The sequence below is a fragment of the Triturus cristatus genome, chromosome 9, assembly GCF_964204655.1.
Source record: "Triturus cristatus chromosome 9, aTriCri1.1, whole genome shotgun sequence".
Lineage (NCBI taxonomy): Eukaryota > Metazoa > Chordata > Amphibia > Caudata > Salamandridae > Triturus > Triturus cristatus.
The window spans coordinates 903377038-903403147 of record NC_140592.1 but is presented as its reverse complement, the minus strand read 5'-3'; the positions used below and the strand labels follow the sequence as shown (position 1 = coordinate 903403147).

Below are 26110 nucleotides of genomic sequence, written 5' to 3'. Positions count from 1 at the left end.
AAGGCTAGGTGGTTAGGAGCTGTCTAAACAGCCCCTTTACATGTTTTTTGCCTTTCTTTTTCAACCCCCCCTCAGAGTGCGAGAGAGAAAATGGCGGCCGCCGCTTCCTGGTTTCGACCGATTCGAATGTTTACTAAGATCTAACAGCCAATCAGAATCGCGCTCGCGCACGGCACCGTACGCGTACGGTAAGCTTACTGTAAGCGCACGGTAAGCGCACCGTAAGCTGCCACAGATATATATATTGATTTAAATGCTATTTTCTCAGGAACTACTGAACAGATTTACACCAGACCTACAAAAGGCACTTCCTTGACCTGAGGACTACCTCTCTGCCAAATTTCAAGTAACTCTGTTCAGCCGTTCGGGCTGTAGCTGTGTCTAAAGGTCCTATGGAAAAATGCATGGGAAAAACGCGTTTTGGGACCCCCTTTTTTCTCAGCCCCCGCTTGACGAATCCCCCCGAGACTTTCAGGGTAGGAGTGGAGCGTAGCGCCCCACCTATTTTGAAAATTTCGCGAGGATTCGTCGACCGGCGCAAAAGTTATTCCAAATAGAATGTTGCGGTTTTCCTATGGAAACAGGGTCCTAACTATAACTACCTACTGGCGACCGCCAGTAGGTAATATATATATATATATATATATATATGATATAATATATATATATATATACATATATACACACACACTTCACTCTATGCCTGCAAGGGTATTCCTTTGATAACCATATATATATATGTATATATATATATATATATATATATATATATATATATATATATATATATATATATATATATATATATATATATATATATATATATATATATGGTTATCAAAGGAATACCCTTGCAGGCATAGAGTGATGCATAAATTATTCAAAAAAGAAGAAGAGTATTCTGGGTAGTTCCCATATTTAGGTGAAAGGCAGCTTCTGTATAGAGCACCCTCAACACCAGCGACACTCTAGATTTGCTCACCTCAAATGTCTGCTTTTCTATCAAAGTTTTTAAGCATAGGATTAGCACAGTGCAATCCACGCCGAGATAGAAAGGGACAAAGTCTTTTGCCATTTCTACAGCATAGATAGAAAAGCAGACATTCAAGGTGAGCAAATCTAGAGTGTTGCTGGTGTTATATATATATATATCTATCATGCAAGCAGATTGCAGCTCTCCATTGTTAACCACCCAAGCAGCAGCAACACTCTCAAGCCTCACGTACACAAAGACATTCTCCCTCACATAAGAAGGGTTAAACAGAAAGCTATTTAAACTAATGGTAATGTCTCATTTATCCACTGTTAACACTATATAGTTTACCATATTTGTAGTAGGTTATATCAGAACTCCTCTCTATCTAATTTTAATAATTTAAAACGACTCCACATATGCAAAACTTGCTTAACGGCTAAAAACTACCCATTGTACTAAGAAAGCACTCCCATAAATTGGAAACACAGCTAATCCTACTAGTTCTAACCTTCCATAAACACTATAAGGTTACATATAGACATGCGAAACATATACTCTGCTCTTAAAAATCCATAGCTTTGTCTACTTTATTAAAGTTAATTAAAAAAGGGAATACTTATCTTACTAAGGAGAAGCATACAAAAGAAGAATAATGCTGGAGGGTCAATATTATATAGCCTGAAAGAGACATTCTATTTCAAACATTTCTATTCTTTGATTGTGATGTTCCATTTAGGAGTGCTGGAGTGGCGCATTAAAAGAGATTAATGCATTATGCTTGTCTCTGGTCAGGCCATACAATGTAAGACAGCTGAGAAGCTTGTGTGTGGAAGGCTCCTCTGCTGAATTACTTATATCTAGCTGGCTAGATGGTTAGTAATTCAGGGAAGGCAAGTTAAAATGTTTGGTCAGTTTGCAAAGATGAAAAACCTTGGTGAAGGAGTCTTGTGCCATTCCAAGAAATGCCCCTTGCATTAGGTAAAACATGTGAGCTGGGATGATCATTTTATCATTAGAGAGTTCAAGGTTTACACAGTAGAGTGATGCAATTGAGCACAGCAATCAACACATGATGCAGGGCACATGGTTTTATGCTCTTTGGAGTTGTGCTGATAGTCATGTGCAGATACCACTGCAGATGTCCAGATGTGAGAATAGGACTGTGAGGAGAGATCAATCCTGTGAGGATTAGGGTTATAAACTGAGAACCACTCATTTGTTTAAAAGGGAACAACTATGACGGATAATGTATTCACTAGTTGTTTTAACTTCTGCCCACATTAGCCACAGATTTCACACTTTCAGTACAGGTAACCGAAGAACAGAAGCCAACTGAATGAAGAAAAGCAGCATCCACAGCGACCAATGGCAGAATCTCTGGTTTGGGTTCATGCACCACAGGTAAAACTGGAGTGTCTATCTGTGACAAGCAGGTCTGCCTTGCTCTCTCTTCTTGTGCTCTTTGTGCAATCTTGGTATAGCTAAGTATCATTCTAGGACATGTGATGGCAAACGTGGCATTGATGAGACAAGAGAAACCACATATATGTTGAAGAGGCTCCAGCATTATGCTGATGCTTGTAGGACTCCCACGGAAATAGGGAACGCTTCAGAGATGAGAGCCAAATTTGGCCTGGTCGGGGCCATTCTCAAGAAATGCCAAGTAGCCATTTAGGTGAGAAACATGTTGTGGTCAAAAGTGTCACAGGCAGCAGGAGTTATAAATCGGACCTTCAACTCTAGATCAAAGGAATTATGTAAAGGTATATCTGAAAAATAGTTTTTGCCCCTCAGCTATGCCAACCTCCAAACTAAATGTCACTTAGTAGGCTACTGGATTGTAGATGAGAGGAACAACTGACTCTTGACCTTCATCATGCATGGAAGGACAGATTTTTAAAAAATATATATTTTTTTTACAAAATCATTTTTATTGGCATTTTTGAAAAAGTACAGTACATTAGCATCAGTATCATTTAGAATGTATGTCATCCATTTAACTTCTGGTCATGAAATAGAATTACATCATATTGAGCGCCCCCCTGAACAGTACGAAAATTGGTAAGGCTGAGGTGGATCGATAGGTGAGGCGAATTCTGTGTTCACGCAAGGTAGTTTGCGATCTGTACTGGAAGTCGGGCTTTGCTCTCATTGTCAGCCCCATGCTAAAAGTAGTGGTAAGTGCCAGCTAATTATGTACACTGAAACAAACTAGGGAGACAAAACTGGGATACACTGTGTCATATATTGCACCACTTGGTATGGCCCGCCTGATTACTGCATTATGGCTAGGTCTCTGACTATGCATGCGCAGGGGGGGAGGATGCAAGGAATGACAGATATCTAAAATTGGTTATCATGTCTGGATCTATGCCTAGTTTTCTTCAGAATGGCGTTATTATGGTTGAGAAGTACCCAATGAGGTTGAGGAATTCATGAAAAACATGACAAGTAAGATTATGTTAATTCTTTGGATGAGTTTTACTTTCACCTCTGAGCAAGTTTTTTTTACCCCATTTTGGTTCAGAGAAATGTCTCAGAGCGATAATTCTGGAAACCATTTCATCTCTTTGGTACTGCAACTTGAGACTACATCTTTCAAATTACCTGCAATGCCATTACTGGGCTCTCTATTCACCAATGTATCAGGCTTTGGCAGTTGCTTTACCTAATTTGAACTTGTAGGGTATTAAAGAGGCCAACATTTTCAGTGCAGCATGAAATCTTTTTTTCATTGTGGCCTTTGGGTTGCAAGAGGGCAACTGCTTTGTCTTCTGAGACCTTGCCAAATTGTCTATCGACTACTTTATAGTATTTGCTGCACGTCTTCTAGTCGTTTTTCCTGAAAAGTCACTTTTTTATGGTGATTTGGACCAAGAAGTGTGGGAAAGGTCCTGAATTGGCAGCTGTACCTTTTCCTTATGACTGGAGTAATATTTTTACAAATGACCAGTCAATGTTTTAAAATAAGAAAGAGCAAAATTAAAAATAAATTCAGAGGTGCACCTAAAGGTTTGTACAAGTGCAATATCGGAAGTGCATAGAAATGGCACGCCTTAGCATCCCAGTTACGTACCACATTAGAAAGTCAAATGTACACACACAGGTACACAATTTGGAAATTTCAAGACTCACCTTTACATCTGTGCACAAGGACAAAAAGCCACGATTTACATGCAGAAGAACTGAAAGAAAACTTTGGGCATGCTTATTCTGAGCCTCCATTTTCTTCTTTCTACGGGATCGATAGTTTGGATCAAGTGTGGAACCAAACTGGAATGATTCTTCTTCAGATCCACTCTCCTCGTCTGAAAAGAAACAAGGTGCATGCAGGTTAAACTACTATGGCGTTAAAACAAAAAGAGCATTGATGCGGTTACCCATCATTTACACCCTCATCATACAGGACCATGTCTTTTAAGAATAATTCAAAACAAGGTGAGCAATCACTTTGAAACAGTAACCTAAAATATGCCCTCAATTCATTCCTCAGTCTGCTCCCAATCAGAGACAGAAGACAGACAGTCTTAATTAACTGGCAAAAAAGACAACGGAGTTAAAGAGGAAGTCTTGGTGGCAGATTTGGAAAGATAGCTCACACTGGAACACATAGATTAGGAGAAAAAAGGGAAAAAGAGAGCAAGAGAGAATGAAAGCAAGAATATGTTTGTGTCGCTGAGGTTTCTGCTTGGTGTGCTATATCATACCCCTATCAGGTGGCACTCTTATACATGTTGGTCTGGGTGGCGTCAACATGTCCAGCAATGAATATACTTGTTAGTACATATGCAAAATGTACTACAGACATAATCTTGATTGTGTAATCAGTCAAAGTGCCTCCATCCTGATTTTAGATTAGAAATCCATCCTTCATGTAGCCCACTATACAAATAAGCGTGTACGAAACTGAGTGGACAGCACTGAAAACTTTATTCACAAACCTCTGTAGCAGCAAGACAAATATAACTGAGAATAGATTGCAGTTAAGTAGAACACATTAATATACAGAATACGCAAACTAGAGCACTGTATCTCATCATCTTAGCTCCAGTGGAGCCCACTCATGCAAGTGAGATAAACTGCTCCCTTTTGTGTTGTGGGAAAGATCACTTCTTCCCTCCATCGTGATATAAGCTCAGAAATACTCTATACCTACTCTTGGGTGGTAGCTCAATACTGAGTGAGGTGGCAAATCTGTTCTATTAGCAGATGCAAGGTTGATTCCCCATGACCCTTTTGGTTTCACTAAAACGTTGCTCAGCGTCTAACATTATTTTCTGGAAAACATATGACCTGCTCCAACGGCTGCATGCCAATGTCTATGGGACAAAAGAAGGTGTTTCACCCGATATGGACTAAGGTCCTTATCAGGTGTCCAGTTACTAGCCTATGAAGTTGGTAGCCCTTAGTGAAGAATCTCTGCATGTAACCCAGTTGGAAGAACCAGCAACTTCTTCACGTCTTCTGTACCTCAAAAGGAATAACAAGGGCAGCTGCTTATCTGTATCCCTCACACAATGGAAGATGTCAGGTTTTTGCCACCCATGTCAGGTTGGACTGGGTTGGCAATGAAGGGCTGTCCTGTGGTCAGCACCTATGAGTGCTGGTACTCCACCTTTGGAGACTATCTCCCCTACATACTGGAAAGTTACATTCACTGTTGGGATGAAAATGTCGCCTGCATTCTGTACAGGTGTGTTCCCCTGCTCTGAGTGCTCCACTGTGTGCATCTGTTATCCTGATTTGTGATTTTGGTCATAGCCTCACACTAATCTAGTGTGTGGCCAGAGACCTTTGCCTATCCCTTGAGATGAGCGAGGTTCTGGTCTTGTCCTGTATTATTATCACATGGACTAAGCGATGGAAGGACCGCTCCTGCAACTTTGAATTTAAAAATAAGACACCAATCTTAGCTCCCAAACAGGACAAACTGCACTGAGAATATTGTACAGCTCTGAGGAAATATAACACGATTGTAAATGATTTGGTCTGTAAAGGAGCAGCAATTACTGACTTCAGTCTTGAGGGAATATATAAAGAAGACTCTCATATTGTACTTTTCTTTGCCCTGAAGTCCGTAAGGACGAAACGTGTTGGCTACGCAGATTTTAAAGAAAGAAAATTGAATAAAGAATTTTGAAATAAGACCTGCTGATTGGACTGATAGTGTTCGAATTTACAATACTGTATTACATATAATGTTTGTGTGGTGTGCTGGATCATAGTGTATTGCTTCTGGTCTTGTCCTGTGACCTGGAGGGGTGCACCATGTGTGTCATCATTGTACAGACCATGAACTACTGTCCCAGCCATAGCTTTGGCACATAGAGCAGTACTAGCAGTGTACAGTGTTTTGTGAATCCAGAGTTCTTTTTATCTGTCAAAGGAGTGGAGGCCTAGTGGCCCACTTATGTAATGTTTTGCTTCTATATGCTTACACTAGCGTTATCATCCCAAGTGTGTGTGCGTGTTCTGTGTATGTGCCCTGCCTTGTATATGTGTGCTGTGTGCATGAGCCAGAGGAACGGAGGCCTAAAAGATTCATTCTGAATGCCCCAAACCTCAATTGAATCAGAAGATGGAAGTGATATTGTTTTCCAAGACAGTGGAAGTATATTTCACACATTACTGAAGGTAGAGGAAGGATACCCAGACCCTGATGTGAGGGGAAAGGTGACAAGGCTCTTTTATAAATTCAAGTAGCCTTTTGCAGAGCAAGGAACTGCTGATGAGCCACCCTGAGGCACATCATTTGGCAGATGGTGGGGGTTAGGTATGAGGCCCGGCCTCTGATCATAGCCTTCAGTTTGGCTGATGACAACCATGTGAGAAAAAATAACACCTCTGTAGGTACCCCAGATTGAAGACCACTCTGTTGTGGGAGGCATTACTCTATGTAAAAGTTGTGTCCATAAGAGCAGTCTGGAAAGCACAGTTGAACTGAGAACCATGCAAAACCAGATCTTAAAGTCAGACAGTTGCTCCACATCTCTTGTCTGCTTTTACTGTCTAAAAGTAGGACCTACTGATCCAATCGCTGTTCCATTTCCAAGTTCTTTATGGCCAAGGATCAGGCAAGCATGGCTGCACTGAGCACCTGTTGAACCAGACGTTAGAGGTTCAGCACTTCCCCGAGAAGCTGTCCCTGACCACCGGATTCACAGCCTCATCATCAACACATTCGCTGAGAAGGCAGGGATGAATGACTAACTTGTGCTGAACTTGGAAGAAGAAGTGCAGGTGAACAAAGGATGAGATGGACGTCCTCCCAAGAGGACTGCCCGGTCACAGACTGAGAAACTCGTTGTCTGAGAAACTGTGAACTGATAGACTGCACATTAACAAGAGTACTGGGGTAATCTGCACTTGACCTAAACACATTAGATAGTGATCTGAAAAGGGAAACTCCTGACCATATGGGGGAAATGGGGCCAATAACATAAAGTGGCACATGGCTACTCCAGTGCTAGGACACTACATTTTATTGAGTGCATTCTCATATATGTAGTACTTAGTGCTAGTGTGAATTCAAGTATTTTTCTTCTCCACAGAGAGTCATGTGTTGAAAAAGTAGTACTTGGCCCAATTTTGCAGTCATACTAGGCCATACCCTGGAACATCAGAGGCAAACAAGCTTCATGATTGAGGCCCAGTAGTCCCAGCTTGCCCGCTGGTTTCCCAAAAGGGGTCTGAGATTTATCCACACATGCCAGCACATATATGTTCATTACCACACTTGCATTATCTTTTCCTCCTGGAAGTGTTGAGCTTCTCCCTGAGGCCTCCAATACACTGAACGCAAGGACAACTGACTGCCTTAGGACCCCAAGCAAAAGCTTCAAACGGTACAAATACAAGTCAACAGAACCTACCAATGAGTTAAATTGCAATGAAACTCAATGGGTTTACAGAAGTTCAAATACGTTTTATTGACATCTTCAAAATCTGCATTACAATCCCGATTAGGGCCCTCTGCTTCGGACCGTGCTGGTAAACATTATAAGGGATGCAGCATTGTAAGAAAAACAGTCCCATCCCAGCACCTCGTACTGCTGTTCTCCAACTAAAACACTCCCCCCTCCCCACTATCTACCAATGTTCATCGCTCACCGACCACACCTCAAACCTGTTAAGTCTGCGTTTCCCACCCTGCATGGCTCTATCATATTCCAGCTGCGCATGTGGGACGAGCATATTGCAGAGTAGTAGTTATCTACTTTGGAGTCACCTAAGATGCTCAGCACTCGAAGTCGCTTAGGAGAAGAGAGTTCTTTGTAGCAGGCTGCATTGTTTGGTAAATTCCATTACCGTCCCTCGTGCTATAGAAGCTAGTTTCTCCATGCCCAGGGTCCACCACAACCTTTCAAGCCACTTCTGCTCAGACGGTGAGCTACTCTGCCCCTACAGTTTTAAGATAGTTTGTATTGCTCCTAATAGCAGGTGAGAGATTAATTGGCCCCTCAGTCAGTACGGTGGGAATATGTCTGGAATGGGTGACCCAACAGGACCAAATCCGGGCAGTGGGCTAGGGCAGAGACAGTGATAGCCTCCACTCACGCCAGGACCATCATCCAGAAGGGGCTCAACACTGGACATGACCATAGAATGTGCATCAGTGTTCCTCAGAAGATCAAATAAGATTCATATATTAAAACAATCATTAATTCAGTCCAGTTGTTATTAAACATGGCTCTATCACGTTACTAATGTGAAGCAGGGGCACCTTCCCCAGACCACTAATGAGGCCCAGAGGGTAAGCGTATCCCTACCGTGCCTTACATCTTATTTTGTTTTACTTTTAGAACACGGGGACCGAGTCCCTGAGTTATAAGGTGATGGCCACAACTTTTCCGTCAGGTTGCGACCAAACAATCACAACTTGTGGTTGAGCTCACAGATCCATTGCGGATTTTCCACGGTGTGAAATAAACATACCTTTTTAGGCTTACTTTCTCAAAAACTACTTGATGGATTAACACAAAATCACTGGATCAAGATCTGCCAAATTTTGTGTAATCCCATTCAACCGATTTTGAAGTATCATCGCTCAAACAAAAAAAAGATTTTGGGGGACCCTATCTGTCTCAGCTCCCGCTTGAAGCATCATTCTGAAACTCTCCAAGAAGGAGCTGAGGTGGTTGTAACGTTTTTCTGGAACATTGCATGATAATTCATCAAAGAGTTCCTCAATTATTAGCAAACCAAAAAATAGAAATTTCCTATGGAAACGTGGTCCTAACTATAACTACCATGAGGCGACTGGGAATTTTAATCCCCCAGGGTGGGCCAGGGTCCAACGATCAGTGTATTATTAATTTTAGAGAAGTGGATTTTTAAAAATATTGTTTTTTAGAGAGTTCCGTGGATCCACCGCAATGCTTAGCGCGACACCCCTAGAGGCTCACAGTGGTACCGAGGATTCACCGTGATGCTCAGCACAACACCCCTGAAATACTGTGGCGGATCCACAAAGCATGATTTTTATTTTTTATAAGTTTGGGTTGGATGCAGGGCATGACCACAGGCCAGGTCCGGCCCGTGCCCAACCCCACACCCTGCATGGCCAAAGGCTATGCACAGTAGAGGGTTGAGCACCTGGGGGTGTTGGGATCAGGGCATGGCACAGGCCACGCCCTGCAGTCAACCACACACTGCATATGGAGAGTGCCATTTTACCTTACGTTAAAATAACACAGAAATTCACTGGAAAATAACACAAAAGTTAAAGTGATTGTATAGTAAGGACTTGTAATAGTAGCCTACTTCATAATCAAAAAAAACTTAGAAATTCATTGAAAATAACAAAAATACAAGGGATGTTATAGTTAACTGAAAATATCAGTTAAAACAGAATGTTTTAAACTAATAAAACCACTGAAATTGACCAGTTAAAGTTATCTCAACTATAGCTTGTGCCCTTAAGTAACTATGACTCGTGCTCTGGCCATGCTTTGCCTCTACCCTCGCATATTACATCACTCATGACAGTCCAAGGACTTCATTGATAACATACCTAATGACATCTAAAATTACATAATTGATAACAACACTGTGCACGACAAGGATGAAAATTATAGTTATAAAAAGACTAGGTGGTGCGTTTCCAATTCTAGGGGAATCACCAAACTCAAAAAAATATAAGCAAAAAAGTCCTCTGAGGGCATTATGGTAGGCTCCTTCAAGGAGCAGTGAATAATAAATTAGCAGATTCAGGCACTCTATTTTTCATTTGTGTGTCCCGGTGCCCACCCAGTACACCCTTTTTTAGATAATAATTTCATAAGAGTGCATGCGGCCCCAATCCCCTTTACAGGCCCTGGCTTCCCCACCCCCCCGGGGGCCTTGCCGATTTTTTATAAGGAAGGAATTGCACAGCCCCCTCCCAAGCCTCTGAAGGGCCCAGGGGCCATTTTCTTTTTTATGGAAGGGGGAGCATGCCCCCCCGAGCCTCTATGGGCCCCAGGGACCCCATTCCCTGGAGCCTAATATGGGCACTAAGGTGCTCAACCAGGGCACCAACAGCAAACAACGTCACCGGCCCCCTTCCCCTAACCAATAGTGGCCTCGAGACACCCACAACCCTGCGGGCTCCCCACATGCACCCATCTTGGGCGCAGCAGGAGCAAACATTGATGCCACCTGGCGGGAAAAGGTATTTTTCAGTACTCCTGCTAGGCAGGTACAATCTCAGTTACCCTGCCTACAAGAGCACGGGCAGGGAAACAAATGACTGCCCCCACCCGGCAGGGGCTTTTTTCCAGCTCCAGCCGGTTGGGAGCAGACACTTTTTCTCTACCCGCACTCTTGCGGGAAGTGTAAGCTTGTCCCGGGAAGGGCCCCCCGGAACACCACAGCAGAGTTGGCCATGGGGATGGGTCCTCAGGCCTTAAGAGGCTCAGGGAGTAGGGGGTCCCACGCCCCATCCTCTTTTATATTTATGCCAGGCCCTAGGGGATGGGGTCCCCGGGGCCGTGATCGGCTCAGCGAGGGTGGCTGCGTTACATTATATATATGCAAATATTATGCAATCGTAGTTCCTGTCATAGGGAAATGGTATTAAGACCAGTGGAAATATCACCCATGTGAAACAAACCTTGCGGATTGCTCAGGTGTTAGGATTCAAAGACACCAGTTATAGGCCATGTAGATATGCTGTGACAGACCACAGTGTCAGGGATAAACGGACAATGAAGTAAGCTAAAGTATTAGGCCATTTGGGCACCCTATCAGTGGGCTCTGTATTATGCAAGAAGACAGCTTGTAGCAGTCCTCAATGATTAGTTCTTGGTGTGGGTGACTAATCACCCCACACTGTTCCACAGAGTGCTTCTCTGAATTAGTTGGCTTGTCCAATAAGAAGTTAGATTATCTTTTGCTTGCACTCCTACAAGAATCAGAAGTAAAAGAGGTCCCCTAACCAAAGCAACCACTTTTCTGAACTAACAATGAAATAGAATGAAAGAGCGTTAAAATGTACATGGGGTACTGAGGCACTACCAACACAACCTTTGCAGGCCATTACCAGAAAAATGGTAGTTGAACCTCTGGCACTGCTTGAAGACTCTCAATGAAGGAAAGTAATATATGATATACCAGGAAATGGATAAGGAAGTCTGAAGCCAGCAATTCATAAGACTGCAAAAAGGCAACTAGGTATCCAGTCACAACACTTGTGTAAGAAGAATCATGACTGGTAGTGCAAAAAGGTCCAGCATATACAATCAGACAAAAGGAACAGAGATATGATAGTGGGTAAGAAGTGATGGGCCTCTGGCATGTACTTCTGTGAGCCACCATTCTATTGTACTCTTTTGATTGATAAGCAAATGATTTACCACACTTTGATAGCACCCTCTACAACATTTCTCTTTTGGTACTGTAATGCATTCGTGCTTGACGATGGCCTGACTGAGGGTGACAATGATGGTGACAATGAGGGTCATTTAGGTTCTGGGACAGGTTTTCACTATTTGAGAATTTTTTTTCCCTAAAGTCCAAAACCACAAGTAAGTTAACTTCTTGTCTGATTTCAAGTGGTGGGGTGTTCCAGTATCCTTGTCAAACGTATGAGAAACTCCTTACTTCTACCTACTGTCAATGACATCTAATAGCTGCAATTATATCCTCAGAACATAAGGATCAAGAGGTGGCCACAGCACCTAGAATACTGTGTTAAATTTGTAGCTAGGTGGAAGGATGGTCTACAAACTGTAAAAGGCCATGAGGAGTGATGCCAATGTTGGGTGCCTGCTAGGAATAAATAAGTGATAGACAGGAAATTAATTTACAAAAAATGGTATAGGAATGCAAGGATAATTCAAAATCCTACATTAGTGCCATGTTTAACCTTCAACAATTACCTGTTCTGCATTAGATGTACAGGACATCAGTGTTCAATTCAATAGGCTTTATTCGATTATTAAAAAAGAATAATCTTAAAAGCACGTCCTAAATATCAGAGATATAAAAAAAGTTTAGATAACAGATTCAGTTTAGTCTAATATGCATAATAAAAATTAGTCAAAAGATGTGTCCAAAAATATAAAACGTTAAAGACAGCCTACGTAAGAGAGTAAATTTAAGAAATTTAGAAACGTACACACATCAGGTGAAGAAAGCATGTGTACACATAATAGTGCAGGTATACAACTGGTCACTGAAGTACTCCTACGGAACAGGATCAAAAACCTTCTATTATAAATACAATACAATTCAAAGAAGAATACAAAATGCGCCAGGGTTTGCAGGAAGTGCTCCTTGCAAGGGCAAATGAGGATCGCTGATGGATTGAACTGGCCCAAGGGAAAGCAGAGCTGGCTTCTAAGTATTCCAAACCTAAATCTGGTCAGGAGCATCCTATCCGAGTTATTCATCACCATGTCAAGGTACAACTCCAACTCATGGTTTGGATAAAAATATCATCTTTATTGGCGGGTTTGTGACCATTCCTCATTCGCCTTTCCTGGCACCCATGAAATTTATTTTAACCCAGTGTTTATCCTTTATATACAAGTTATCTGGGTTTGAAAAGATGGAAGGCCTGTCTTGCTTGTTAGAAACATCTTTGATATAACGTAACCATAAGATAAGAAGACCCCTGCCTCAGGATAGGCAGTATATTATAATCTCCTTATTAAAAGAGGCCTTCAGATTGCACCAAATGGAACACCACAACATGAGGGGATGGGGGGAAAACTTAGTTTCATCCTCAGCATGGGATAACCCAAGTTCCTTATGAACTGTATACGTTGGGAGACCTGAGTGGGTGGCTCAGTATACACCTGCATTCTCGGTTTTCCTCACCCTGCAGGTATTTAATGGTCTTATAGTCCCACACACCAGAGCCTTAATTTAGGATAGATAAGCATTTTCTTTTGTGAAATTCAATAAGTGGCTCTATGGGTTTATTCCAGTTTTGGAGGACAAGTTAAATAAAAACTTCGACCACCTCTTGACCAAACAAGGTGCCCAGAACCATAAAATGTATACCCAAGCACACGTAAAATTCAACTGATAGTTTCAGATGTTAATCATACATAAAACATAATAAATCAAACCGTTTCTTTCTCCTTTTTACTTTCTTTCGTTTTAATTGGTCTTCAAGTTTTCAGTTAGTAAGCAGTTCCCAAGCCAACACATGTTTCGTCGCCTCAGTATAGTTGTACATGCGACTTGTTCACGGCTAGGTAGAGAATAATATGATATTTTACATTACTTGTTACTCGCAAGCATTTGTTAATTCCAAAACAAATGTGCTCCCATGGGAATTCAACGTGACGCGGTGCTAGTCATATATGAGCACCTCAAAGGCTAGTATTCGTTCATGCATATAGTGCCAATAGTGACATTCAAATTAAAATGCGAGAAATCACACGTTATGGAAACAGTTGTACACATACATTTTCTTATGCTTTGAAGGTGAAAAGTGCGCGCGACAATGAATGGCTATGTGATGAGCGTTATATTATATATGAATCGTAGCACCAGTTTATCTAAGACAAGCCCAAAAACGTCACCCAGTGACAAAACCTGAAACACCACCTTAGTTTGCAAGCTGAGACCTCAACGTTATTCTCATACGAGACCCACTGATCTGAACAGATTCACTGTATTGAGGTCTGTGAAGAGAGCAAAGAAAGGAAAACAAGTGTGTATATTACACTCTGGACTAATCTCTGCATTTTCAAAGATTCAAAGCTAAATGCTGTGCAGTAATCATCAGCCTTCTACATTCCCATATTTTATACATACTTAAAGTGAGGCGATAATTCCAAGCCATACTACTCCTGTGGCGTGAGGGGAAATCCTGATAAGGACTGCTGGGCCAGTTTCCAGAAATTAATCTATTACTTTGCAATCTTAATTTCCAATTCTATTGAAGGGATAAACAGACAAAGACCGGCCTGGCTTTAATACAGAGCGGCATTATTGTTCAGAAAAATGCCCACCATTAATATCTAAAACACCCCACAACTCCGCGCTCTACCGCAGCAATATAGGGCACGCACTAAGTCGTCATTACCTGGAGAGTGTAAAAAACGAGCTGCCGATACGCGAACTCTTCTCCTCACGCCGGACTCCACAATGCGAGTACCGGCATGCCTCCAAACGTCCCGCTATGTTGCCCTGAAGGGTCACGTGATCGCGTTCCCAGCACGTGATCACGTATGTGGTCAGGCAGCAATCCCCATCTTAAAGTGGGCATAAATGTTATTGAATATCAGTGTTTAGTGCACGGACCCACCCCATCCCGGTGTGAGCTCCGGCGGTAATCGTAAAATTTATCTCCAGTCCATTTGGGATATTTTTAAGAGAAGAAACGCGGGATTTTTAGAAAGCGCGAGTTTCAGTACTCAGATAAAAATAATACTAATATTTAAAATAACCCTGTACATCATAAAAGCGGGTCGTATGTGGCATCGTGTGTTATTCGTGAGGTCAAAATTCTGTAAATTAGCGGGACAGTATTCCCTATGCATTAAGCTAGTGTTATAGTGGCGGCCATCTTGGATCGGGTAAGCACCCTGTTTGTGTACGAATTGGTCCTGGGTGGAAGGCTGGTCTGCACTCTGCACAATTTTGTAAATCTATCTATAAACACTACTACACATCATAACATGTTATCCAATAAGTCTCATTCCTGTGGTCAGTATCTGAAAATTATATCAAGTCTGTGTTCCTCATATTCTGTGAAACCATTCTTATCTTGCACAAGCCCACGGGGTCCCAGCGTTTATATTTAGTACGAATAATCTCACACCTGATTTAACACTGGCAAACATTCTCTAAAGTTAATACGCATGGATCAAAAACTCTCCCTGGGTCCTTGTTATGTGTATGCACCTGCTATATATCTTACAGGTTGTCATCAGTGGCTATTGTGTATAAGTGACATTACTGTTTGTGACTCATATTATCATACACTGAGAAGTAAAATTGTTTCTTAAGCGGCTTTGTATACCATTTACACTATTATGCATCAGATCACATCATAATTCAAAAGGTTGTTCAGTATGTTTTCGTAACAGAGCACTGTATCTGTAGTTCTTATTTTCCTAGAAAAGAGTGCATCTCATTATCAACATTCATCCCAACATCTGTCGTCCGTAATTTAAGAATCCAGGATGCCTCATTCCTGCGTAACATCAGTTCTCTATTACCTACCCTCGGGTTTCTCAAGGTTTGCTCTATCCCGTAAAAGGAAACGTCTTTTTGATGTCCTTGTGCATGGCATTCTGTAATATGCGTCGCAATAGGGTATCTGAGGTCGTCCTGTTTGACCGCCCTCATGTGTTCCCCAATCCTCTCACGTAATGGTCGTATGGTGCTCCACACATATTTTTTGGTGCAACGGCATTCAATTATGTATACTACAAAATTGGTACTGCAGTTTATGTTCGTGGTGATCTTGTAGCATTTGTTACCAGGGCCTGTGAAGTCTACCTTCTTACTGTTTGCACATTTGCATACTGAGCAACGTCCACACCCATAGAATCCCACCGTGCGTGTAGTCAACCAATTTGTATTGGTTTTTGGTGTGGGATAACTGATGACAACCTGTAAGATATATAGCAGGTGCATACACATAACAAGGACGCAGGGAGAGTTTTTGATCCATGCGTATTAACTATAGAGAATTTTTGGCAGTGTTAAACCAGGTGCAAGACTATTCGTACTAAATATAAACGCTGGGACCCCGTGGGCTTGTGCAAGATAAGAATGGTTTCACAGATTATGAGGAACACAGACTTGATGTCATTTTCAGATACTGACCACAGGAATCAGACTTATTGGATAACATGTTATGATGTGTAGTAGTGTTTATAGATAGATTTACAAAATTGTGGAGAGCGCAATCCGGTATTGTAGCGCTCGCGCAGAACAGCCTTCAACCCAGGACCAATTCGTACACAAACAGGGTGCTTACCCAATCCAAGATGGCCGCCACTATAACACTAGCTTAATTCATAGGGAATACTGTCCCGCTAACTTACAGAATTTTGGCCTCACAAATAACACACAATGCCACATACGACCCGCTTTTATGATGTACAGGGTTATTTTAAATATTAGTATTATTTTTATCTGAGTACTGAAACTCGCGCTTCCTAACAATCCCGCGTTTCTTCTCTTAAAAATATCCCATATGGACTGGAGATAAATTTTACGATTACCGCCGGAGCTCACACCGGGATGGGGGTGGGTCCGTGCACTAAACACTGATATTCAATAACATTTGTGCCCACTTTAAGATGGGGATTGCTGCCTGACCACATACGTGATCGCGCTGGGGACGCGATCACGTGACCCTTCAGGGCAACATAGCGGGACGTTTGGAGGCATGCCGGTACTCACATTGTGGAGTCTGGCGTGAAGAGAAGAGTTTGCGTATCGGCGGCTCGTTTTTTACACTCTCCAGGTAATGACGACTTAGTGCGTGCCCTATATTGCTGCGGTAGAGTGCGGAGTTGTGGGGTGTTTAAAATATTCATGGTGGCCATTTTTCTGAACAATAATGCCGCTCTGTATTAAAGCCAGGCCAGTCCTTGTCTGTTTATCCCTTCAATAGAATTGGAAATTAAGATAGCAAAGTAACGGATTATTTTCTGGAAACCGGCCCAGCAGTCCTTATCAGGATTTCCCCTCACGCCACAGGAGTACTGTGGCTTGAAATTATCGCCTCACTTTAAGTATGTATAAAATATGGGAATGTAGAAGGCTGGTGATTACTGCACATCATTTAGCTTTGAATCTTTGAAAATGCAGAGATTAGTCCAGAGTGTAATATACACATTTGTTTTCCTTTCTTTGCTCTCTTCACAGACCTCAATACAGTGAATCTGTTCAGGTCAGTGGGTCTCGTATTTGTGGTTTTGGCCGAACTGAGAATAACGTTGAGGTCTCAGTTTGCAAACTAAGGTGGTGTTTCAGGTTTTGTCACTGGGTGACGTATTTGGGCTTGTCTTAGATAAACTGGTGCTACGATTCATATATAATATAACTCATCACATAGCCATTCATTGTCACGCGCACTTTTCACCTTCAAAGCACAAGAAAATGTATGTGTACAACTGTTTCCATAACGTGTGATTTCTCGCATTTTAGTTTGAATGTCACTATTGGCACTATATGCATGAACGAATACTAGCCTTTGAGGTGCTAACATATGATTAGCACCACGTCACTTTAAATTCCCCTGGGACACATTTGTTTTGGAATTAACAAATGCTTGCGAGTAACAAGTAATGTAAAACATCATATTATTCTCTACGTAGCCGTGAACAAGTCGCATGTACAACTATACTGAGGCGACAAAACACGTGTTGGCTTGGGAACTGCTTACTAACTGAAAACTTGAAGACTAATTAAAAAGAAAGAAAGAAAAAAGGAGAAAGAAATGGACTGATTTATAATGTTTTATGGGTGATTAATATCTGAAACTATCAGTTGAATTTTACGTGTGCTTGGGTATACATTTTACAATATCTTGTTGCTTTTGCCACATAACCTAGGGAGGCAGGTGGTTCTCTCTAACCCTTGAGCAACGTCACTAATAAGGTCCTTTTTAGAATACCTGGGGCGTCTACATCCTATTACTCATACCACCGTATCTAGTGAAATTAAAGGTGCTCAGAACCCTTGGGAGTCAAAGGTGACCCCCAAATAGGGGAGTTTATGTGTTCTTGCAATTGGGGTACCATGTAGGGCAATACAACGTGACTTACATTTCCTAGGGCCTCATGCCATTACAAAGGTTTTGGTTAGATTAGTGGCCAGACCCAAGGCATTTTAAATGGTCTGGATCCCATTTGACATTCTAGATATTAAAACAGCATTGTCCACATTTTTTAAGACAGGGATGGCCTGGACATTTACAGTTGGCATGTCCATTCCCTTGCTTACTAGAGCCAAGGCAACCCTACTACTGTATAAGAATAGGATGGGCACTAGGGCACATCCCTGCCATACTTTATGACCCAGGCTAAAGAACTCTGGGCATTCATCGTTTGCCCCGTACCAGATGAATACTTCAAGATCAAAATGAAAGGCTTGTAGAAAAGCAACCAAACTGCTGTCAACCCCCATGGACTCTAGAATGGCCAACAATCTATCCACACTGTCAAACACGCAAGAGAGGTCCACATAAGCTAGATAAATAGAGCTGAGTTTGACAACTGTGTACTTACTTATTAGGAGGTGCGGGTTTAGCCACTTTTCCAACGTGCCTAATCCAGTCCTCAATAAATACTACACACAGGACATAACATGATTATCAGTCAGCCATGATAATAATTAAGGATAACTCTACCTTTGACTTTCACAGAGCAATCTAGAAAGGAAATCGACCTATATCAGCATGGGGACATACAATTTCCTTTTCTAAAGACTGGGACAAAATTAGGTGAATGTCAGATCTCTGCCAGGCCTTTTTGAAAGCTAGGTTGGCCTAGCTGGTAATTAAAGGAGCTCACAGGGCCGCCTCCAGTTTATAAAGATACATGAGTACTCCATCCAGGCCTGGGGCTTTGTTCGCAGGGTTTGCACGTATAGCTTCAGCCACCTCCGCCAAGGAAAACTCAATATCAAAGGAGAAAGTATGCATTGGTAGCTCTGTGAGATTAATGTCTGAGGCACACGACAGTAGGGTTTGGTGAAGTGGGTGACCCAGTAATTCAGCTGATATTGGTATACACGCAATTATCATAGGTACTAAAATGTTTGTTGTTATTAAAGGTGTAAGCTTTGTCAAAGGTGGACAAACCCAATGTAGTGTGGTACGGTCAAAATGAAGCAATGTTTGGGAACCCACCAAGTGGGTTAAAAGGCCCCTCACACACCAACCTGGTTGGTGTCATGCTTCATCATTGGGGCCCCAACCGGGTGGCCGAATGCCTCCCGGTTGTGCTGCGACGCCTGACTACAGCGGAGCTGGTGTAGTGCAAAAATGTGATGTGGTGATGATTAAAAAATACCGCTGAGAATCCTTGCCATTAGAAGATTTATTATTGGCGGCTCAGGGTATTGATTAAAAAGATATGTGATGCAACTAAATGGAGAAATAATTATCTGTTAGTTGGCTATGTGGTGGGTCTACATGTTTCAGCTCACGAATAAAAGTAGTAAGGAGCTTTCGTCAGGACCAGTGTGAAGTGAGTGGCAAAAGGTGATGTGCCACGTGGTGAAAAAAATTAAAAATATAAGTTACCTACACACTCGCTAAGGTGTGTGGATCGCGGTGTCAACACAATAGCGGACACTGCGGCGCAAACCTGTGGGAGAAAACAAGACAGCACACAAGACACATAAGAAATTAACATTGGTGCCCTGGATGGCAGGCAACATACAAATAGATTTTAGGTGCTGTGAATAATCAAACCTGTCTTCAATGAACGTACCGTAGGTGACACACATACATATGAGGTGTATCATGCTGCTATGCGAAAAGGCGGAGGCAAGACCATTAGGAATGCTAGGTAGGACGCAAAGCGCTATGTGAACTAAGGGTGCCAAGTGGTAAGTATTACGGCACTATAATGGACTACTGGTGAATTTCACACGAATAGCGCCAGGTGATTATACTGGCAATGGTCGTGAAACCTCTGCATGAGGTGTGTATAAGGTGAGAGGCCCAATCTGCGCTAGTGGGAAGAGGCTGAATATAGCCTTCAAGCGCTAGAGGTAAGTGATGGGCACAGGCTCAATAAAAGAAACACAATGCGCGGAACAGCAAGGGGAGGGAAAAGGGAAAAGGATAATTACACTATGGCTGAGTGAAGGCGCTATGCAGGTCCGTCAGCATCCGGGACTTCGGGAGGCCACAGTAGGTGCAAGGCGATGGTAGCTTCTCAACCAAGTAAGGTGTCTCCCACTCGCTCTAGCTGGATACCGTCACTTTCCTGCCTACCTCGCATTCTAATCTTGTTATTTCTTTTGCCTACAGAATTGTTGTAAGAGGCGCCCCCCTCCCGCTTCCTGCATAGCGCCTTCACTCAGCCATAGTATAATTATCCTTTTCCCTTTTCCCTCCCCTTGCTGTTCCGCACATTGTGTTTCTTTTATTGAGCCTGTGCCCATCACTTACCTCTAGCGCTTGAAGGCTATATTCAGCCTCTTCCCACTAGCGCAGATTGGGCCTCTCACCTTATACACACCTCATGCAGAGGTTTCACGACCATTGCCAGTATAATCACCTGGCGCTATTCGTGTGAAATTCACCAGTAGTCCATTATAGTGCCGTAATACTTACCACTTGGCACCCTTAGTTCACATAGCGCTTTGCGTCCTACCTAGCATTCCTAATGGTCTTGCCTCCGCCTTTTCGCATAGCAGCATGATACACCTCATATGTATGTGTTTCACCTACGGTACGTTCATTGAAGACAGGTTTGATTATTCACAGCACCTAAAATCTATTTGTATGTTGCCTGCCATCCAGGGCACCAATGTTAATTTCTTATGTGTCTTGTGTGCTGTCTTGTTTTCTCCCACAGGTTTGCGCCGCAGTGTCCGCTATTGTGTTGACACCGCGATCCACACACCTTAGCGAGTGTGTAGGTAACTTATATTTTTAATTTTTTTCACCACGTGGCACATCACCTTTTGCCACTCCCTTCACACTGGTCCTGGACGAAAGCTCCTTACTACTTTTATTCGTGAGCTGAAACATGTAGACCCACCACATAGCCAACTAACAGATAATTATTTCTCCATTTAGTTGCATCACATATCTTTTTAATCAATACCCTGAGCCGCCAATAATAAATCTTCTAATGGCAAGGATTCTCAGCGGTATTTTTTAATCATCACCACATCACATTTTTGCACTACACCAGCTCCGCTGTAGTCAGGCGTCGCAGCACAACCGGGAGGCATTCGGCCACCCGGTTGGGGCCCCAATGATGAAGCATGACACCAACCAGGTTGGTGTGTGAGGGGCCTTTTAACCCACTTGGTGGGTTCCCAAACATTGCTTCATTTTGACCGTACCACACTACATTGGCTTTGTCCACCTTTGACAAAGCTTATCTAAATCCAGGGGATACGGACACAACCCCCCTAGTTTTCCCTAGCTCTCCCATTGTTCTTTACAGTTATTCGCAGCGCACAGCTGTGAGAGCAGTTTTTTCCTTACCTTGCGCAAACACCAACCCCTTTTTTTCACTATGGCTGAGAACCCTGGCTTAGGGTTCACCCTGGATGATGTCAACAATATTCTTGACAACCCCCCATTACTGGCTGACTTCAACTTAGCAACCTCGATCGCACAAACAGCTGATTGGGATAACCTAAATGAGAAAAAGCGCAACCGGATAAGAACCATACTCCACGGGGTAATTCTCACTGAATATCTGAGGAACAACACCGCGCCAAGAGGCCTGATAGTCACGAATGCCCCTCGTATCTTTCTAGAGGATCCCATCTTTCGGAAGGATTGGGCCCAAATAGCGTGGAGATGCACCCGTGACTGGATGATTCTTATCATCCAAACATCTAAACGCCTCTCCGATGCATTCCTCATAGAAATACAAACCACGGAATCGCACTTCAAAGCCACTCTCTCCTCTTTCAAGAAAAAACTAGAGGAAACCAATAAAGAAATAAACGAATACAAAGAAGGCCTCACCCAAAGCAAGATTACCAAATTTCAAAAGGATCTCAAAAGATTCTCCTATACTAAGACCTATCCCTACGCCGCAGCGGACTTCCAACCACCCAATCGGGCGGACATGTCAGGGACAACATCAGATGAAGACTCATCCGGAAGCAGCAGCTCCAGCAATAGCAGCTATCGCCGACGCCAGCAAGGCAGAGGGGGCTCCATAGGATGTCAACAACCGTGGACCCCGGGGCCCCGGGGACCCAACGTACTATACCCACCCATGTATCCCCCAATACACCCACAATTCGGATATGGCTGGAACCCACCATTTGGTCCACCACCACCATACATGAACCAAAACCAACCACAGCCTTTTTTAGGCCGAGGCCGAAGAGGTCGCGGAAGGAGACGCAGAGGGAACACAGTACACTGGCAAGACGACCCTCCACATGGAGCACAGACGAGGAGCCAAACCAGAGACCAACAACCAGGCCCGAGCACACGCTAAGCCTCATCACCAACCTCTCCCAATATATTCTAACACCCACAGAGGAAGCCATCCTTGAAAAAGGTCTAGGCTATGCACCCACGACCAAGTTGGATAAATTCAAACTACATTGCGAACTAGCTGAATTCTTTCGCAAACTAAAACTTAAGGCATTCTTCGAGAACACTCCGATTCTCCCTGACCCTAGTGACCAGGGGGACACCACCCTCCGGGTAAAATCTACATTCATGCCCCCCCCCCGAGCTCTATCCCACCTGAAATCTTGGTCTATGAACAAGCAGTGTTCAAGGAAATCGAAGCCCTCGAAGAACCCCACACATTCCAAAACACTAGTAAACAAGAACGGCTGGCCCTACAATCACTGAAGAACAACCCTGATATAATCATCAAACCCGCCGACAAAGGGGGAGGCACAGTAATCCTCAACAGAGAGGACTACCACCACGAATGTCAGCGCCTACTCAATGACACTAAGAACTACGAACTGCTCACTCATGATCCCAGCATCTCACTCAAAGCGAACATTCAAACCCTAGTAGGAGAAGCCGAACAGAGTGGGCACATTTCAAAAAGTGAGGCCAAATTCCTCACCACCACCCAAGGGAAAATACCATACTTTTATACTGTTCCCAAAATCCATAAGAACAGGATTCCCCCCCCAGGTCGCCCGATCGTTTCAGGCATTGGGTCCCTTTTGGAACCCCTCTCACGCTTCTGTGACCACTTCTTACAACCCCTGGTCCAGTCCACAAGCACGTATCTCAAAGATACTAAAGATCTACTAGGACTCTTAGCTAACATTCACTATGACCCTAACAGCTCTTTTTTGGTGTCGCTGGATGTGGAAAGTCTGTACACCAGCCTCCCCCAAGATGACACCCTACGCGTTCTAGAAGAGGCCCTCAATGAGACTGATTGGCAATACCACACGCCTCCCTCATTTGTACTGAAGTGCGCCACCCTCGCACTCAAAGAGAATTACTTCGAATATGAGGGTAAGCTCTACCTACAGAAGTATGGTACATCAATGGGGAGCGTTTTCGCTCCCAGCATAGCGGGCCTGTATGTTTTTAGCTTCGAGACCAAACATCTGCTCAGCAACAATCAGCCACGTATCCCACATATTAAGTTCTACAAGCGCTACATTGATGACATCCTCCTCATCTGGGAAGGATCGAGCGAATCACTCACCGCCTTCTGTGACTGGCTAAACACATGTGACCCTAACCTACGTTTCACACACAGTTCTGACAGATATCAGACCACCTTTCTAGATCTCGACATCCATGCAGTTGCAGGAGGACTCATGAGCAAAACACATTTCAAACCTACTGCACGTAACTCCCTCCTTCACTTTTCCAGCTTCCACCCTCGGGCCCTCCGTGAAAACCTCCCGTATGGCCAATTTTTGCGACTTCGCAGAAACTGCAGTGACCCCAAAGACTACAAAATACAAGCCCAAGACCTCTGCCATAGACTGCACCAACGCGGCTACCCGAAACACATAACCAAGAACGCAAGTAAGAGGGCCAGAAATCAAAACCGAGATGGTCTACTGACAACGTACCCCAAAGAACCTACCCCCCCTCCACTCACATGTGTCACCACTTACAACACAGTGACCAACAAGGTTGCGCAGATCATTAAAAAGAACTGGAAGATCCTCAACACAGGCCACCTGAAATGGGAACCTCCCCTTCTTTCAACTAAAAGAGCCAGATCCATCAAGGACACCATAGTATCTACTAGACCAGGGGTCCCCGTCAGACCTTCCAACACGGTGCTTAACGCCTGGGGCCTCCCCAACATCAAGGGGCACTACCCTTGCGGTAACTGCAGCGTATGCCATATCACAGAGACTACCAAATATCTGAATTTGGAACCTGGGAAGACATGGGAGTTACGAAAACACACCAACTGCAACACAGAGAATGTTGTATACCGGATCATATGTCCGTGCAATCTGACCTACATTGGTATGACCACCCGCAAAGTCAAAACCCGAATCTGTGAGCATCGCAGCACCATACGCTGCAAGAAAAACACCACAAAAATGACAAATCACTTCTTGGAAAAAGGCCACACGACCAACGATATGAGATGGGTCATACTCGAAGCCCTGGACAACAACATTCCCAACATCCACACTCGCCTCCTGGAACAGGAACAAAGATGGATATATCGTCTTTCGAGCCACATCACTGGTTTGAACGATAATATCCCTTGGAACTGCCTGAGAAAGTCCTGACAACCTGATACCACTTGATTACGCCTAAATCTGTAGCTCGTACTAACATCATAGGCTCCCCCATCGTTCGTTCCCGTTTCGGCTTATCCTGCCATCTGACATTTCTACTTTCGCACAGGCCCTGGCTCCTACTACACAGCTGGCCGTAGATGCCCATGTCCCCACCCGTGACTCTCCCACTACACCATTCCCGGGCACTTTAGAAATTGTCTTGTCTCAATCCCAACCAGGCTCTCACTCCGGTGTGGGCACATGGTTTTTGTGTAACTTTGTCGCCCTATCTGCTGTTTTCAGCATTTTTAGCCTCAGCGCATTCCTGGGCTCTATTTACACCATTCGCGACTTGTTTCTTTCACGCATGCTCGCGGGACTCCCACTGCTCCTCTGAGCAGGCGCCCCTAACCGCTGGTGACCTAACGCGCATGTGCGCTAGCCTCGCGCTACACATACACGCATGCGTGGTCCACACGGCAACGCCCTAGCTTGCCAGCACTGACGCACGTACACAATGGCGCTCCTTTCTATTTATTCTCCTCTTCCCCGGGGTCCGTCAGCATCCGGGACTTCGGGAGGCCACAGTAGGTGCAAGGCGATGGTAGCTTCTCAACCAAGTAAGGTGTCTCCCACTCGCTCTAGCTGGATACCGTCACTTTCCTGCCTACCTCGCATTCTAATCTTGTTATTTCTTTTGCCTACAGAATTGTTGTAAGAGGCGCCCCCCTCCCGCTTCCTGCATAGCGCCTTCACTCAGCCATAGTGTAATTATCCTTTTCCCTTTTCCCTCCCCTTGCTGTTCCGCGCATTGTGTTTCTTTTATTGAGCCTGTGCCCATCACTTACCTCTAGCGCTTGAAGGCTATATTCAGCCTCTTCCCACTAGCGCAGATTGGGCCTCTCACCTTATACACACCTCATGCAGAGGTTTCACGACCATTGCCAGTATAATCACCTGGCGCTATTCGTGTGAAATTCACCAGTAGTCCATTATAGTGCCGTAATACTTACCACTTGGCACCCTTAGTTCACATAGCGCTTTGCGTCCTACCTAGCATTCCTAATGGTCTTGCCTCCGCCTTTTCGCATAGCAGCATGATACACCTAATATGTATGTGTGTCACCTACGGTACATTCATTGAAGACAGGTTTGATTATTCACAGCACCTAAAATCTATTTGTATGTTGCCTGCCATCCAGGGCACCAATGTTAATTTCTTATGTGTCTTGTGTGCTGTCTTGTTTTCTCCCACAGGTTTGCGCCGCAGTGTCCGCTATTGTGTTG

The 26110-nt window shown here is 43.6% G+C and overlaps 1 protein-coding gene across 1 annotated transcript in view; it reads right to left on the bottom strand.

Annotated features, from left to right (window-relative positions):
* The window catches only part of ATG2B (autophagy related 2B), a 1039004-nt gene that overhangs the window by 617269 nt on the left and 395625 nt on the right, over positions 1-26110 (bottom strand). The window contains exon 20 of the mRNA XM_085626438.1: positions 4112-4284. Within this exon, the coding sequence (XP_085482564.1) occupies positions 4112-4284 (173 nt within the window). The remainder of the gene's footprint in view (positions 1-4111; positions 4285-26110) is intronic.